The sequence below is a fragment of the Gorilla gorilla genome, chromosome 9 (assembly GCF_029281585.2).
Source record: "Gorilla gorilla gorilla isolate KB3781 chromosome 9, NHGRI_mGorGor1-v2.1_pri, whole genome shotgun sequence".
NCBI lineage: Eukaryota > Metazoa > Chordata > Mammalia > Primates > Hominidae > Gorilla > Gorilla gorilla.
This window is the reverse complement of record NC_073233.2, coordinates 116,255,727-116,269,541: the sequence shown is the minus strand read 5'-3', so window position 1 is coordinate 116,269,541 and position 13,815 is coordinate 116,255,727. Positions and strand designations below refer to the sequence as shown.

Genomic DNA, 13,815 nt, shown 5'->3' with positions numbered 1-13,815 from the left:
CGAGAGCCACCACGCCTAGCCAAAATATGAATCCTTTTTTAAAAGTTACTGGTCAGGCACAGTGGCACACACCTGTAATCCCAGCACTTTGGGAGGCTGAGGCAGATGGATCACCTGAGGTCAGGAGTTCGAGACCAGCCTGGCCAACATGGTGAAACCCTGACTCTACTAAAAATACAAAAATTAGCTGGGCATGTTGGCAGATGTCTGTAATCTCAGATACTCGGAGGCTGTGGCAAGAGAATCGTTTGAACAGGGAGGCAGAGGTTGCAGTGAGCCAAGATTGCACCACTAAACTCCAGCCTGGGTGACAGAGTGAAAAAAAAAAAGTTACTTATAGTTTTAGTAACGATTTTTCATGAGCAGACTTCACTTGGCAAAATAAATGCCTCAAAATGTTGAAAATAGTTTTTTAGGTTCTAGGCCACTATTGTTCTGCCAGTAGTTAGCAGTACTGAAATGCTGAAAGTAAAAGCCAGCATGTTGAAGAAGAGTGTCATCAGACCCCAGAAACGCCAATAATTTTAACATAGCCAAAGCCTAATGATGGTGTATGAGTTCTGTCCTACTAGCAGATAGGAGAAGCAGTAAAGCAAAGAGGTTAGGATTGTGGAGTTTTTTGTTTGTTTGTTTGTTTGTTTTTGTTTTTGTTTTGAGACAGGGTCTCACTCTGTTGCCCAGGCTGGAGTGCAGTGGCCTGGATCTCAGTTCCCTGCAGCCTCTGCCTCCCAGGCTCAAGCAATTCTCCCACTTCAGCCTCCTGGGTAGCTGGGACCATAGGCACACACCACCATGCCCAGCTAATTTTTGTATTTTTGTCAAGATGGGATTTCGCCATGTTGCCCAGGCTGGACTCATGTGATCTGCCCATCTTGGCTTCCCAAAGGATTGTGGACTCTTGATTCAGAGTGCCTGGGTTTGATTTTTGGCTCCACTCTTTACTGGCTGTATGATCTTGGGCAAGTTACTAGCTCAGTTTCTTCACTAGTAAAAGAAGAATAACGGTAGTACCTAGCACATAGGTTGTGAGATAATGAAATAATCATGCACAGAGCTTAGGATAGTGCCTATCTCATAATGCATACTCCATTAATATGAGCCATCCTTAGCATTAACCGATCCACCTATTTCCAGCTCACTGCCACCCACTCAGCCCAAGTTGCCTTCACCCCTCTACAGGCTTCTGCAATAGCCTCCAAACCAATGCTTCTCCATTCCCTTCTCTGCTCAATAGATAGTGATCTTTTACAAATTTAAATCAGCACAGAGACCCAGCACAGTGGCTCATGCCTGTAATCCCAGCACTTTGGGAGGCCAAGTTTGGAGGATCACTTGAGGCAAAGAGTTCAAGACTAGCCTGGGCAACATAGAGAGACTCTCACTCTACAAAAAATAAAATGTCAGCGGGGCATGGTGGCATGCACCTGTAGTCCTTGCTACTTGGGAAGCTGAGGCGGGAGAATTGTTTGAGCCCAGGAGGTAGAGGCTGTGTGATTGCGCCACTGCACTCTAGCCTGGGCAACAGAGTAAGACCCTGTCTCAAGAAAAAAAAAAAAAGGAAACAATATAAATTACTGAGTTAAAAGAGATTACTGTGAAAAGAAGAAAGATATAGGATGGTAGTTGGAAGGAGCATAAAAGCAAGTGAAAATTATTTTAAGTAGTGGAGATTTGCATAACTGAAGCCAGTGAAGGTGATACATTGAAGATGTTGGCATTGGAGAAGAGGAGAATGTGTGTCACTTCTTCAAGAAGCAAGAGAAGATAAATCCAGAGCAGATTTAGAAATATGAGCTCTTGAGAGGAAAAGGGCATTTCTCCCTTTGTGAATGAAGAAGTTAGCTAATAGTTACAGAGCACCAACTAAATACCAGATGCTCTAAGTTCTTTACATGCACTGTCACATTTAATTCTTGCAGGAATATGATGAGGTAGGTGCGGTTATTATCCCCATTTTATAGATGAGAACACTAAGACTTAGGATAAATAATTTGTCCCAAATTACACAGCTAGTTATTAGTAGATCAGACCTAAAACCCAGGTCCTGCAGAGCCTTTTGTAGGGATGGACAGTGATATGTGGGAGTGAAAGTGGGATGAACTCAGAAATTTGGGGTGTTTCTGGTTTCAGATGAAGATATTTGCTTTAAGAATGGTGAAAAGGAATGTGGAACAGACCGCAACACAGTAGCATTTTGAGTGAGCATCTTATTATATCTGGTATCTTTCTAATCATTTGTCACTTCTCTTTAGGATTCAGGTTTAATCAAGCACAGAAAAACATATATAACTATGGAGGAGACATATCAAAGATGCGAATGGGAATACCAGATGATACTTACTATGAAAATGTTTATCAAGAACCAAATGTAACTAGATTAACACCTGATTCTACTTATGGACTATAAAGTACTTTATTTCTATTCTGAGTTATAGCCCTTTGAGCCTTCCATCCATCAGTTATAGCCAAGAGATGGTGTATTCTGACTGGAATAACTTGTGTATATATTCTGGGCACAGAATCTAGCTCAGTTAAGTAAGGAAGATTGAGCAGAAATAGAACACTGGACTGAATACAATGATCATGGCAAATATAGAAATTATTCCTAGTATTCTGAGAAACTGTAGTATTCTAACAGTCACACTTAAGTAAAGAGACTACATTTAGGTGCAAGAAGCTTCAGACTGATTATTTTGCATGTTTACTTGAGGCATTTAGTGCATTCATGGAAGGCAGAGCTCTCGGTCCCTTTATCCCATATCCTAGTGTGCCTTGCTTCTTTAAATCCCCTCTCCCATGTTTATCCTCTCATTACTCCATTTTTTTCTTCACTGAACCTTTTTTCTTTCTTCCTCTTGATTCTCTGTCTGCTTACTCATTCTAGTTTGTCTTTGCAATTCTCAGTTTCTCTCACACTTAGTTACTGCCTATTTTATGTCATAGTTATTTCTTTCCTTTCTTTTATAATGTTATCTTTCCTTGTTTACATTTTTCTCTTTACTTGCTTTCATCACTGTTGCCCTTTCCTTTTTTCATTTTCCTTCCTAGATCGTTCCCCTAATCTCAGTTTTTTTGGGGCCTACGATTTGCCTTCACTACTCTGCATGCAATACAACTCTTTGGATTCCCATTCCCTTTCTTCCAGGTTAGAGCAGTGAATTACTTTTCTATCACTGCATAATAAATTACCCCAAGACATAGCAGCTTAAAGCAACAAACAGCTATTATCTCATTCAGTTTCTGAGGGTTAGGAAACTGGGAGTGGTTTAGTTGGGTGGCTCTGGCTTGAAGTCTCGCAGGAGGTTGCAGTAAAGATTTTGGCCAGGGCTGCAGTCATGTGAAAGCTTGACTGGGTTGGAGAATCTGCCTCCAAGATGGCACACTTGAACAGTTGTTGGCAGGAGGCCTCAATTCCTTGATACTTAGACCTCCCCATAGGATAGCTTGAGTGGCCTCATAACATGGCTGAGCAAGCAACCTGAGAGAGAGAGAGAGAGAGAGCAAGGAGGAAGCCGCAATGCCTTTTAAGAACTAGTCTGAGAGGCCACACACCATCACTTCTGCCCTATTCTATTAATTAGAAATGCATCAAGTCCAGCCTATACTTATGGAGAGGGGAATTAAGCTCTATCTCTTAAAAGGAAGATTGTCAAAGAATTTGTGAATACATTTTAAATCAACACAAAGAGAAAAGGAACAATCTTAGTGATTCCTTTCAAAGGAAACCATAAGACATTGGTACAGATAGTTTATTTAGGAGATGATCCCAGAAAGCACAAATTAGAAATTAGAGAATTAGAAATTAGAGAAATTAGAAATTAGAGAAAGTGACACAGGGAAGGGAGAAAAGCCAAAAAACTTTTGTGTTAAGAATGGGTTATTGCTGTGGGTATCCAGGCCTCAGTTTGCTAGGAATACTCTGAGGAACCATACAGAATGTACTTCAGAATTTTCCTACTAGTGGACAGAGAAACCAGATATTTATCTACCAGCATGAGGAGCCAAACATGACCAGGTAGCAATCATAGTTCTAGGTTCAGTGGAATCCTTATTGTGACCTCCAGGGGAACCATTCCCTCACTGGATACGGGGAGGATACATGCATCCAGTGGCTACATGGACTCAGTTCTGCTGAGTCTCAACTTGTAGGAACAAGAAGTACAAACTCCCAAGGGATCACTGAGAGTAGTGGTGAGAGGGGCCAACCTAATTTCCATCCCTTGGTTCTTGGACCCATATGTCATAACACTATTTAAGTTATTTAGACAGAGCACCATATAATGGCCCTTGGTTCAATGTATATATCACATCCTGGAGGAAAATGCTCCAACCTAGCTGCATGTCATAGTTAAGCTAGAACCTTAGGTTACTCCTTAACAGGCCAATTTAACATTCTAATAGTTTCTGGATTGTGTGGCATATGATAGGACTAGTGTTTTCCATTGTCATATACTCTACTCATTTTTTAAATTCCTTTACTGTAAAATTGGTCCCTTGGTCAGAAAGCCCATAATAGTAAATCATGCATTTTATAGGTCCTTAGATAGTGGTTCTGATAGAGTCACCATGGTCAAGAAAGGCAAATCCATACCTGGACCAAGTAGTAATCCCTGTTAAGAATGAATTGCTGCAATGTCCAAACAAGAATGGGTCTGATATAATCATGTTGCCACCAAAGAACTGATAGGTCTTTTCAAATGATGGTGTCATATCAAGGCCAAGTGTCATTCAGCAGTGGAAGCAGCTAGATTAGTTTTTCTGAGAAAAGGCCCATGATTTTGGGCCCTTGGCTTCTATCCATGCCATCGTGACTCTTCTGTAGATGAGCTAATTGCACAAGCACTAGGGTGGCCAAGAGCATGTTGGCTGGCCCTCAGTGCCAAAGTCATCTTATACATCTGGTTGTTTAATGTCTCTTCTGTAGTGGATGCTCTCTGGTAAGCATAAAAGTGATATGTGAAGATCCACACCTTATAAGTCAATTGTTATGACATTTCCCAGATTTCCTTGTCTCTGATCTAATTTTGCCCTTTCCAAGTTAAATACCTGACCAATGAGTCAATTTGCCACTGCCCAAGAATCCATGTGTATCTCTACTTAAGGCTACTTCTCTCTCAATAAGAAGTGAATGACCAAGTATAGTGCTCAAAGCTTTGCCCATTAGGATTTTCCCTTACCACTGTTCTTTAGGGCTATACCTAATTGGAGCTGTAGTAAGGCATCAATGCAGTTTTAGCTTGAGCCAACTCATTCATGAACAAGGCCCAAGTTCGTAGGGAACATCTCTACCTTGAGTGATGTACCATAGGTATACCATAGTCAGTATCATCAGTGTGGCCTGAGAGAGAAGCATTTGGGCAACTGAATTAGGTGACGTGGAGATGAGGGCTCTTGCTGTGTAACTTACCTGTGCTTTTCAAATCTGCTGGAGATAATTCCCAAATGTCTCATGTAATGGGTATCTACTGTGCCTACTAGATCTGACAATTCACAGCAAATAACCTTCACCCATGAAATCTGTCAAATATTACCGCTTTTTGAGAAATTATATCCATGACTATTTACTCTCCAAGACATTCCATATAACATTTATCACCAAGTCCTGCTTGAGGAGTAAGAAAGTAAAGCAGCTGGCCTGTGCTCCCTTCACCTTGTCAAGGGAACTTCTAGGTACAGTCTAATGTTATTTGTCCTTGTGTAGAAGTCCCTTAGCAGGCTAACCCTGAGTAAGGTTACTTAAATAAACTCAGGAGCTATGGATTCCTTTTCTTTTTTTTTTTAATTTTATTTTATTATTATTATACTTTAAGTTTTAGGGTACATGTGCACAATGTGCCAGTTAGTTACATATGTATACATGTGCCATGCTGGTGTGCTGCACCCATTAACTCGTCATTTAGCATTAGGTATATCTCCTAATGCTATCCCTCCCCCCTCCCCCCTCCCCCCACCCCACAACAGTCCCCAGAGTGTGATGTTCCCCTTCCTGTGTCCATGTGTTCTCATTGTTCAGTTCCCACCTATGAGTGAGAACATGCGGTGTTTGGTTTTTTGTCCTTGCGATAGTTTACTGAGAATGATGATTTCCAATTTCATCCATGTCCCTACAAAGGACATGAACTCATCATTTTTTATGGCTGCATAGTATTCCATGGTGTATCTGTGCCACATTTTCTTAATCCAGTCTATCATTGTTGGACATTTGGGTTGGTTCCAAGTCTTTGCTATTGTGAATAGTGCCGCAATAAACATACGTGTGCATGTGTCTTTATAGCAGCATGATTTATAGTCCTTTGGGTATATACCCAGTAATGGGATGGCTGGCTCAAATGGTATTTCTAGTTCTAGACCCCCGAGGAATCACCACACTGACTTCCACAATGGTTGAACTAGTTTACAGTCCCACCAACAGTGTAAAAGTGTTCCTATTTCTCCACATCGTCTCCAGCACCTGTTGTTTCCTGACTTTTTAGTGATTCCTATTCTTACTGGTGTGAGATGATATCTCATTGTGGTTTTGATTTGCATTTCTCTGATGGCCAGTGATGATGAGCATTTTTTCATGTGTCTGTTGGATGCATAAATGTCTTCTTTTGAGAAGTGTCTGTTCATGTCCTTCACCCACTTTTTGATGGGGTTGTTTTTTTCTTGTAAATTTGTTTGAGTTCATTGTAGATTCTGGATATCAGCCCTTTGTCAGATGAGTAGGTTGCGAAAATTTTCTCCCATTTTGTAGGTCACCTGTTCACTCTGATGGTAGTTTCTTTTGCTGTGCAGAAGCTCTTTAGTTTACTTAGATCCCATTTGTCAATTTTGGCTTTGGTTGCCATTGCTTTTGGTGTTTTAGACATGAAGTCCTTGCCCATGCCTATGTCCTGAATGGTAATGCCTAGGTTTTCTTCTAGGGTTTTTATGGTTTTAGGTCTAACGTTTAAGTCTTTAATCCATCTTGAATTAATTTTTGTATAAGGTGTAAGGAAGGGATCCAGTTTCAGCTTTCTCCATATGGCTAGCCAGTTTTCCCAGCACCATTTATTAAATAGGGAATCCTTTCCCTATTGCTTGTTTTTCTCAGGTTTGTCAAAGATCAGATAGTTGTACATATGCAGCATTATTTCTGAGGGCTCTGTTCTGTTCCATTGATCTATATCTCTGTTTTGGTACCAGTACCATGCTGTTTTGGTTACTGTAGCCTTGTAGTAGAGTTTGAAGTCAGGTAGCGTGATGCCTCCAGCTTTGTTCTTTTGGCTTAGGATTGTCTTGGCAATGCTGGCTCTTTTTTGGTTCCATGTGAACTTTAAAGTAGTCTTTTCCAATTCTGTGAAGAAAGTCATTGGTAGCTTGATGGGGATGGCATTGAATCTATAAATTACCTTGGGCAGTATGGCAATTTTCATGATATTGATTCTTCCTACTCATGAGCATGGAATGTTCTTCCATTTGTTTGTATCCTTTTTTATTTCATTGAGCAGTGGTTTGTAGTTCTCCTTGAAGAGGTCCTTCACATCCCTTGTAAGTTGGATTCCTAGATTTTTTATTCTCTGTAGCAATTGTGAATGGGAGTTCACTCATGATTTGGCCCTGTGTTTGTCTGTTATTGGTGTATAGGAATGCTTGTGATTTTTGCACATTGATTTTGTATCCTGAGACTTTGCTGAAGTTGCTTATCAGCTTAAGGAGATTTTGGGCTGAGATGATGGCGTTTTCTAAATATACAATCATGTCGTCTGCAAACAGAGACAATTTGACTTCCTCTCTTCCTAATTGAATAGCCTTTATTTCTTTCTCCTGCCTGATTGCCCTGCCAGAACTTCCAACACTATGTTGAATGGGAGTGGTGAGAGAGGGCATCCCTGTCTTGTGCCAGTTTTCAAAAGGAATGCTTCCAGTTTTTGCCCATTCAGTATGATATTGGCTGTGGGATTGTCATAGATAGCTCTTATTATTTTGAGATACGTCCCATAAATACCTAATTTATTGAGAGTTTTTAACATGAAGCGTTGTTGAATTTTGTCAAAGGCGTTTTCTGCATCTATTGAGATAATCATGTGGTTTTTGTCTTTGGTTCTGTTTATATGCTGGATTACATTTATTGATTTGTGTACATTGAACCAGCCTTGCATCCCAGGGATGAAGCCCACTTGATCATGGTGGATAGGCTTTTTGATGTGCTGCTGGATTCAGTTTGCCAGTATTTTATTGAGGATTTTTGCATCAATGTTCATCAAGGATATTGGTCTAACATTCTCTTTTTTGGTTGTGTCTCTGCCTGGCTTTGGTATCAGAATGATGCTGGCCTCATAAAATGAGTTAGGGAGGATTCCCTCTTTTTCTATTGATTGGAATAGTTTCAGAAGGAATGGTACCAATTCCTCCTTGTACCTCTGGTAGAATTCGGCTGTGAATCCATCTGGTCCTGGACTCTTTTTTGTTGGTAAGCTATTGATTATTGCCACAATTTCAGCTCCTGTTATTGGTCTATTCAGAGATTCAGCTTCTTCCTGGTGTAGTCTTGGGAGAGTGTATGTGTCAAGGAATTTATCCATTTCTTCTAGACTTTCTAGTTTATTTGCATAGAGGTGTTTGTAGTATTCTCTGATGGTAGTTTGTATTTCTGTGGGATCGGTGGTGATATCCCCTTTATCATTTTTTATTGTGTCTATTTGATTCTTCTCTCTTTTTTTATTAGTCTTGCTAGCAGTCTATCAATTTTGTTGATCCTTTCAAAAAACCAGCTCCTGGATTCATTAATTTTTTGAAGGGTTTTTTGTGTCTCTATTTCCTTCAGTTCTGCTCTGATTTTAGTTATTTCTTGCCTTCTGCTAGCTTTTGAATGTGTTTGCTCTTGCTTTTCTAGTTGTTTTAATTGTGATGTTAGGGTGTCAGTTTTGGATCTTTCCTGCTGCTTTCTCTTGTGGGCATTTAGTGCTATAAATTTCCCTCTACACACTGCTTTGAATGTGTCCCAGACATTCTGGTATGTTGTGTCTTTGTTCTCGTTGGTTTCAAAGAACATCTTTATTTCTGCCTTCATTTTGTTATGTACCCAGTAGTCATTCAGGAGCAGATTGTTCGGTTTCCATGTAGTTGAGCGGTTTTGAGTGAGTTTCTTAATCCTGAGTTCTAGTTTGATTGCACTGTGGTCTGAGAGACAGTTTGTTATAATTTCTGTTCTTTTACATTTGCTGAGGAGAGCTTTACTTCCAACTATGTGGTCAATTTTGGAATAGGTGTGGTGTGGTGCTGAAAAAAATGTATATTCTGTTGATTTGGGGTGGAGAGTTCTGTAGATGTCTATTAGGTCTGCTTGGTGCAGATCTGAGTTCAATTCCTGGGTAACCTTGTTGACTTTGTGTCTCGTTGATCTGTCTAATGTTGACAGTGGGGTGTTAAAGTCTCCCATTATTATTGTGTGGGAGTCTAAGTCTCTTTGTAGGTCACTCAGGACTTGCTTTATGAATCTGGGTGCTCCTGTATTGGGTGCATATATATTTAGGATAGTTAGCTCTTCTTGTTGAATTGATCCCTTTACCATTATGTAATGGCCTTCTTTGTCTCTTTTGATCTTTGTTGGTTTAAAGTCTGTTTCATCAGAGACTAGGATTGCAACCCCTGCCTTTTTTTGTTTTCCATTTGCTTGTTAGATCTTCCTCCATCCTTTTATTTTGAGCCTATGTGTGTCTCTGCACGTGAGATGGGTTTCCTGAATACAGCACACTGATAGGTCTTGACTCTTTATCCGATTTGCCAGTCTGTGTCTTTTAATTGGAGCATTTAGTCCATTTACATTTAAAGTTAATATTGTTATGTGTGAATTTGATCCTGTCATTATGATGTTAGCTGGTTATTTTGCTTGTTAGTTGATGCAGTTTCTTCCTAGTCTCGATGGTCTTTACATTTTGGCATGATTTTGCAGTGGCTGGTACCGGTTGTTCCTTTCCATGTTTAGTGCTTCCTTCAGGAGCTCTTTTAGGGCAGGCCTGGTGGTGACAAAATCTCTCAGCATTTGCTTGTCTGTAAAGTATTTTATTTCTCCTTCACTGATGAAGCTTAGTTTGGCTGGATATGAAATTCTGGGTTGAAAATTCTTTTCTTTAAAAATGTTGAATATTGGCCCCCACTCTCTTCTGGCTTGTAGGGTTTCTGCCGAGAGATCCACTGTTAGTCTGATGGGCTTCCCTTTGTGGGTAACCCGACCTTTCTCTCTGGCTGCCCTTAACATTTTTTCCTTCATTTCAACTTTGGTGAATCTAACAATTACGTGTCTTGGAGTTGCTCTTCTCGAGGAGTATCTTTGTGGCGTTCTCTGTATTTCCTGAATCTGAATGTTGGCCTGCCTTGCTAGATTGGGGAAGTTCTCCTGGATAATATCCTGCAGAGTGTTTTCCATCTTGGTTCCATTCTCCCCGTCACTTTCAGGTACACCAATCAGATGTAGATTTGGTCTTTTCACATAGTCCCATATTTCTTGGAGGCTTTGTTCGTTTCTTTTTATTCTTTTTTCTCTAAACTTCCCTTCTCGCTTCATTTCATTCATTTCATTTTGCATCACTGATACCCTTTCTTGCAGTTGATCGCATCAGCTCCTGAGGCTTCTGCATTCTTCACGTAGTTTTCGAGCCTAGGCTTTCAGCTCCATCAGCTCCTTTAAGCACTTCTCTGTATTGGTTATTCTAGTTATACATTTGTCTAAATTTTTTTCAAAGTTTTCAACTTCTTTGCCTTTGGTTTGAATTTCCTCCTGTAGCTCGGAGTAGTTTGATTGTCTGAAGCCTTCTCTCAGCTCGTCAAAGTCATTCTCCATCCAGCTTTGTTCCGTTGCTGGTGAGGAACTGCGTTCCTTTGGAGGAGGAGCGGCACTCTGCTTTTTAGAGTTTCCCGTTTTTCTGCCCTGTTTTTTCCCCATCTTTGTGGTTTTATCTACTTTTGGTCTTTGATGATGGTGATGTACAGATGGGTTTTTGGTGTGGATGTCCTTTCTGTTGTTAGTTTTCCTTCTAACAGACAGGACCCTCAGCTGCAGGTCTGTTGGAGTTTGCTAGAGGTCTGCTCCCGACCCTGTTTGCCTGGGTATCAGCAGCGGTGTCTGCAGAACCACGGATTTTCATGAACCATGAATGCTGCTGTCTGATCGTTCCTCTGGAAGTTTTGTCTCAGAGGAGTACCCGGCCATGTGAGGTATCAGTCTGCCCCACTGGGGGGTGCCTCCCGGTTAGGCTGCTCAGGGGTCAGGGGTCAGGGACCTACTTGAGGAGGCAGTCTGCCCGTTCTCAGATCTCAAAACTGCGTGCTGGGAGAACCACTGCTCTCCTCAAAGCTGTCAGACAGGGACATTTAAGTCTGCAGAGGTTTCTGCTGTCTTTTTGTCTGTCTGTGCCCTGCCCCCAGAGGTGGAGCCTACAGAGGCAGGCAGGCCTCCTTGAGCTGTGGTGGGCTCCACCCAGTTGGAGCTTCCCGGCTGCTTTGTTTACCTAAGCGAGCCTGGGCAATGGCGGGTGCCCCTCCGCCAGCCTCGCTGCTGCCTTGCAGTTTGATCTCAGACTGCTGTGCTAGCAATCAGCGAGACTCCGTGGGCGTAGGACCCTCCGAGCCAGGTGCGGGATATAATCTCCTGGTGTGCCGTTTCCTAAGCCCGTCGGAAAAGCGCAATATTCGGGTGGGAGTGGCCTGATTTTCCAGGTGCTGTCTGTCACCTTTCCTTGACCAGGAAAGGGAACTCCCGGACCCCTTGCGCTTCCCGAGTGATGCAGTGCCACGCCCTGCTTCGGCTGGCGCACGTTGCGCTGCACCCACTGTCCTGCGCCTACTGTCTGGCACTCCCTAGTGAGATGAACCTGGTATCTCAGATGGAAATGCAGATATCACCCGTCTTCTGCGTCGCTCATGCGGGGAGCTGTAGACCGGAGCTGTTCCTATTTGGCCATCTTGGCTCCTCCCACTTCTTCCTTTTCAAACGGTATGTCTTTTATTGCTTTCTATTTACATTACTGCATGGCTAGGAACTCCAGTGCAATGTGGGATAGAAATGGTAAGAGTGGCATCCTTGCCTTGTTCCTGATCTTTGGAGATAACCAAGGTTTTCATCATTAAATATGACGTGAGCTGTAAGTTTTTCATAGATGTCCTTTGTCAGATGTCTTTTATTCCTAGTTTGATGAGTTTTATCAAGAATGAGTACTGAATTTTCTCACAAGCTTTTTCTGCACTATTGGCATGATCATATGGTTTATTTAGTTACATTGATTGAGTCAATCTGGAATAATGCCATTTGGTCATGATTTACCTCTTTCTTATATTGATAGAATTGATTTGCTAATATTTTGTGAGGATTTTTACATCAATTTTCATGGAGGATATTGGTCTTTAATTTTCTTTCTTGTAATTTTTTTTTTTTTGAGACAGTCTCACTCTGTCACCGAGGCTGGAGTGCAGTGGCACGTCTCGGCCCACTGCAACCTCTGCCTCTTGGGTTCAAGTGATTCTTGTGCCTCAGCCACCTGAGTAGCTGGGATTACAAGCATGTGCCACCACACCCAGCTAATTTTTTTTTTTTTAATCTTTGGTAGAGATGGGGTTTCACCATATTGGCCAGGGTCTCAAACTCCTGACTTAAAAGTGATTTGCCACCTTGGCCTCCCAAAGTGCTGGGATTACAGATGTGTGCCCGGCATCTTTCTTGTAATTCTCTGTCTGGTTTTGAGTATGCTGGCTTCATAAAATGGGTTATTCTAATACTATGAAGAGTTTTTGTAGAATTGGTATTATTTCATAGATAGCACTGACTTACCACAATTATTTTGTTTTTGTCCTTTTCATCTTTGAAATGCCTGTGAAGTCCACTTGTCCATGATGCTTTACACTGCAATGATTTAAAATAAATCTGGCAAACAGCTAATTTCCTTTTTCTCTCTTAAAACCTTTGCAACTCTCATAATCATGGAAATCTAAAAACACTGTTTAAGAAATAAGAATTATTGGCCAGGCACAGTGGCTCACGCCTGTGATCCCAGCACTTTGGGGTGCTGAGGCGGGCAGATCACTGAGGTCAGGAGTTTGAGACCAGCCTGGCCAACATGGTGAAACCCTGTCTCTATGAAAAATACAAAAATTAGCTGGACATGGTGGTGGGCACCTGTAGTCCCAGCTACTTGGGAGGCTGAGGCAGGGGAATCGCTTGAACCTGGGAGGCAGAGGTTGCAGTAAGCCGAGATCGTGCTGCTGCACTCCAGCCTGGGCGACAGAGCGGGACTCCATCTCAGAATGAATGAATGAATGAATGAATAAAATTTAGTGTTACAAAGAGTTATAAGTTTATATTAAATATTCAAACACTACAGTAGGGAACATTTTGAGTAGTTTTCAAGTAACCTAACGTTACGATCTCCTAACAAGGTTAACAACAATATACAGAATCAGGTTTTGAAACTGTCAATTGAAGGACATTTTTTGTTTCTAAAACTTAGAATACCATTTATAGGATTTTTGTAAAATATACAATGCTTCTACTTGTAAGAGTCACCCACACCCATTATGTCTGCTACTCAAACATAAAAACAGAAAAAAAGTGTTGATAAGGATGTTGAGAAATTGCAACCCTTGTGCACTGATGGTGGAGTTGTAAAATGGTTTGGCCACTGTGGAAAAACAGTATGGTGGTTCCTTAAAAAGTTAAAAATAGAATGACTATATGATCCAACAATTCCATTTCTGGGTATAAAGAAAAAAGAGTTCTGAAGACATATTTGTATACCCATGTAAATAGTGACAATATTCACAATAGTCAAAGGGTAGAGACAACTCTAGTATCCACTGATG

At 41.3% G+C, this 13,815-nt stretch overlaps 1 protein-coding gene across 8 annotated transcripts in view; it reads left to right on the top strand.

Annotated features, from left to right (window-relative positions):
- Positions 1-13,815, top strand: part of C9H11orf65 (chromosome 9 C11orf65 homolog) — a 138,060-nt gene that overhangs the window by 83,868 nt on the left and 40,377 nt on the right. For 4 of the 8 annotated variants that reach the window (XM_055355466.1, XM_055355468.1, XM_031015938.2 and 1 more), the window contains one exon: positions 2,253-2,368. The exons of 3 other annotated variants lie outside the window; for them this stretch is intronic. In XM_055355466.1, coding sequence (XP_055211441.1) covers positions 2,253-2,368 — 116 coding nt within the window. Of the gene's footprint in view, positions 1-2,252; positions 2,429-13,815 lie in introns of those variants that run through there. One more of the 8 variants, XM_019037210.2, reaches the window with a different exon arrangement.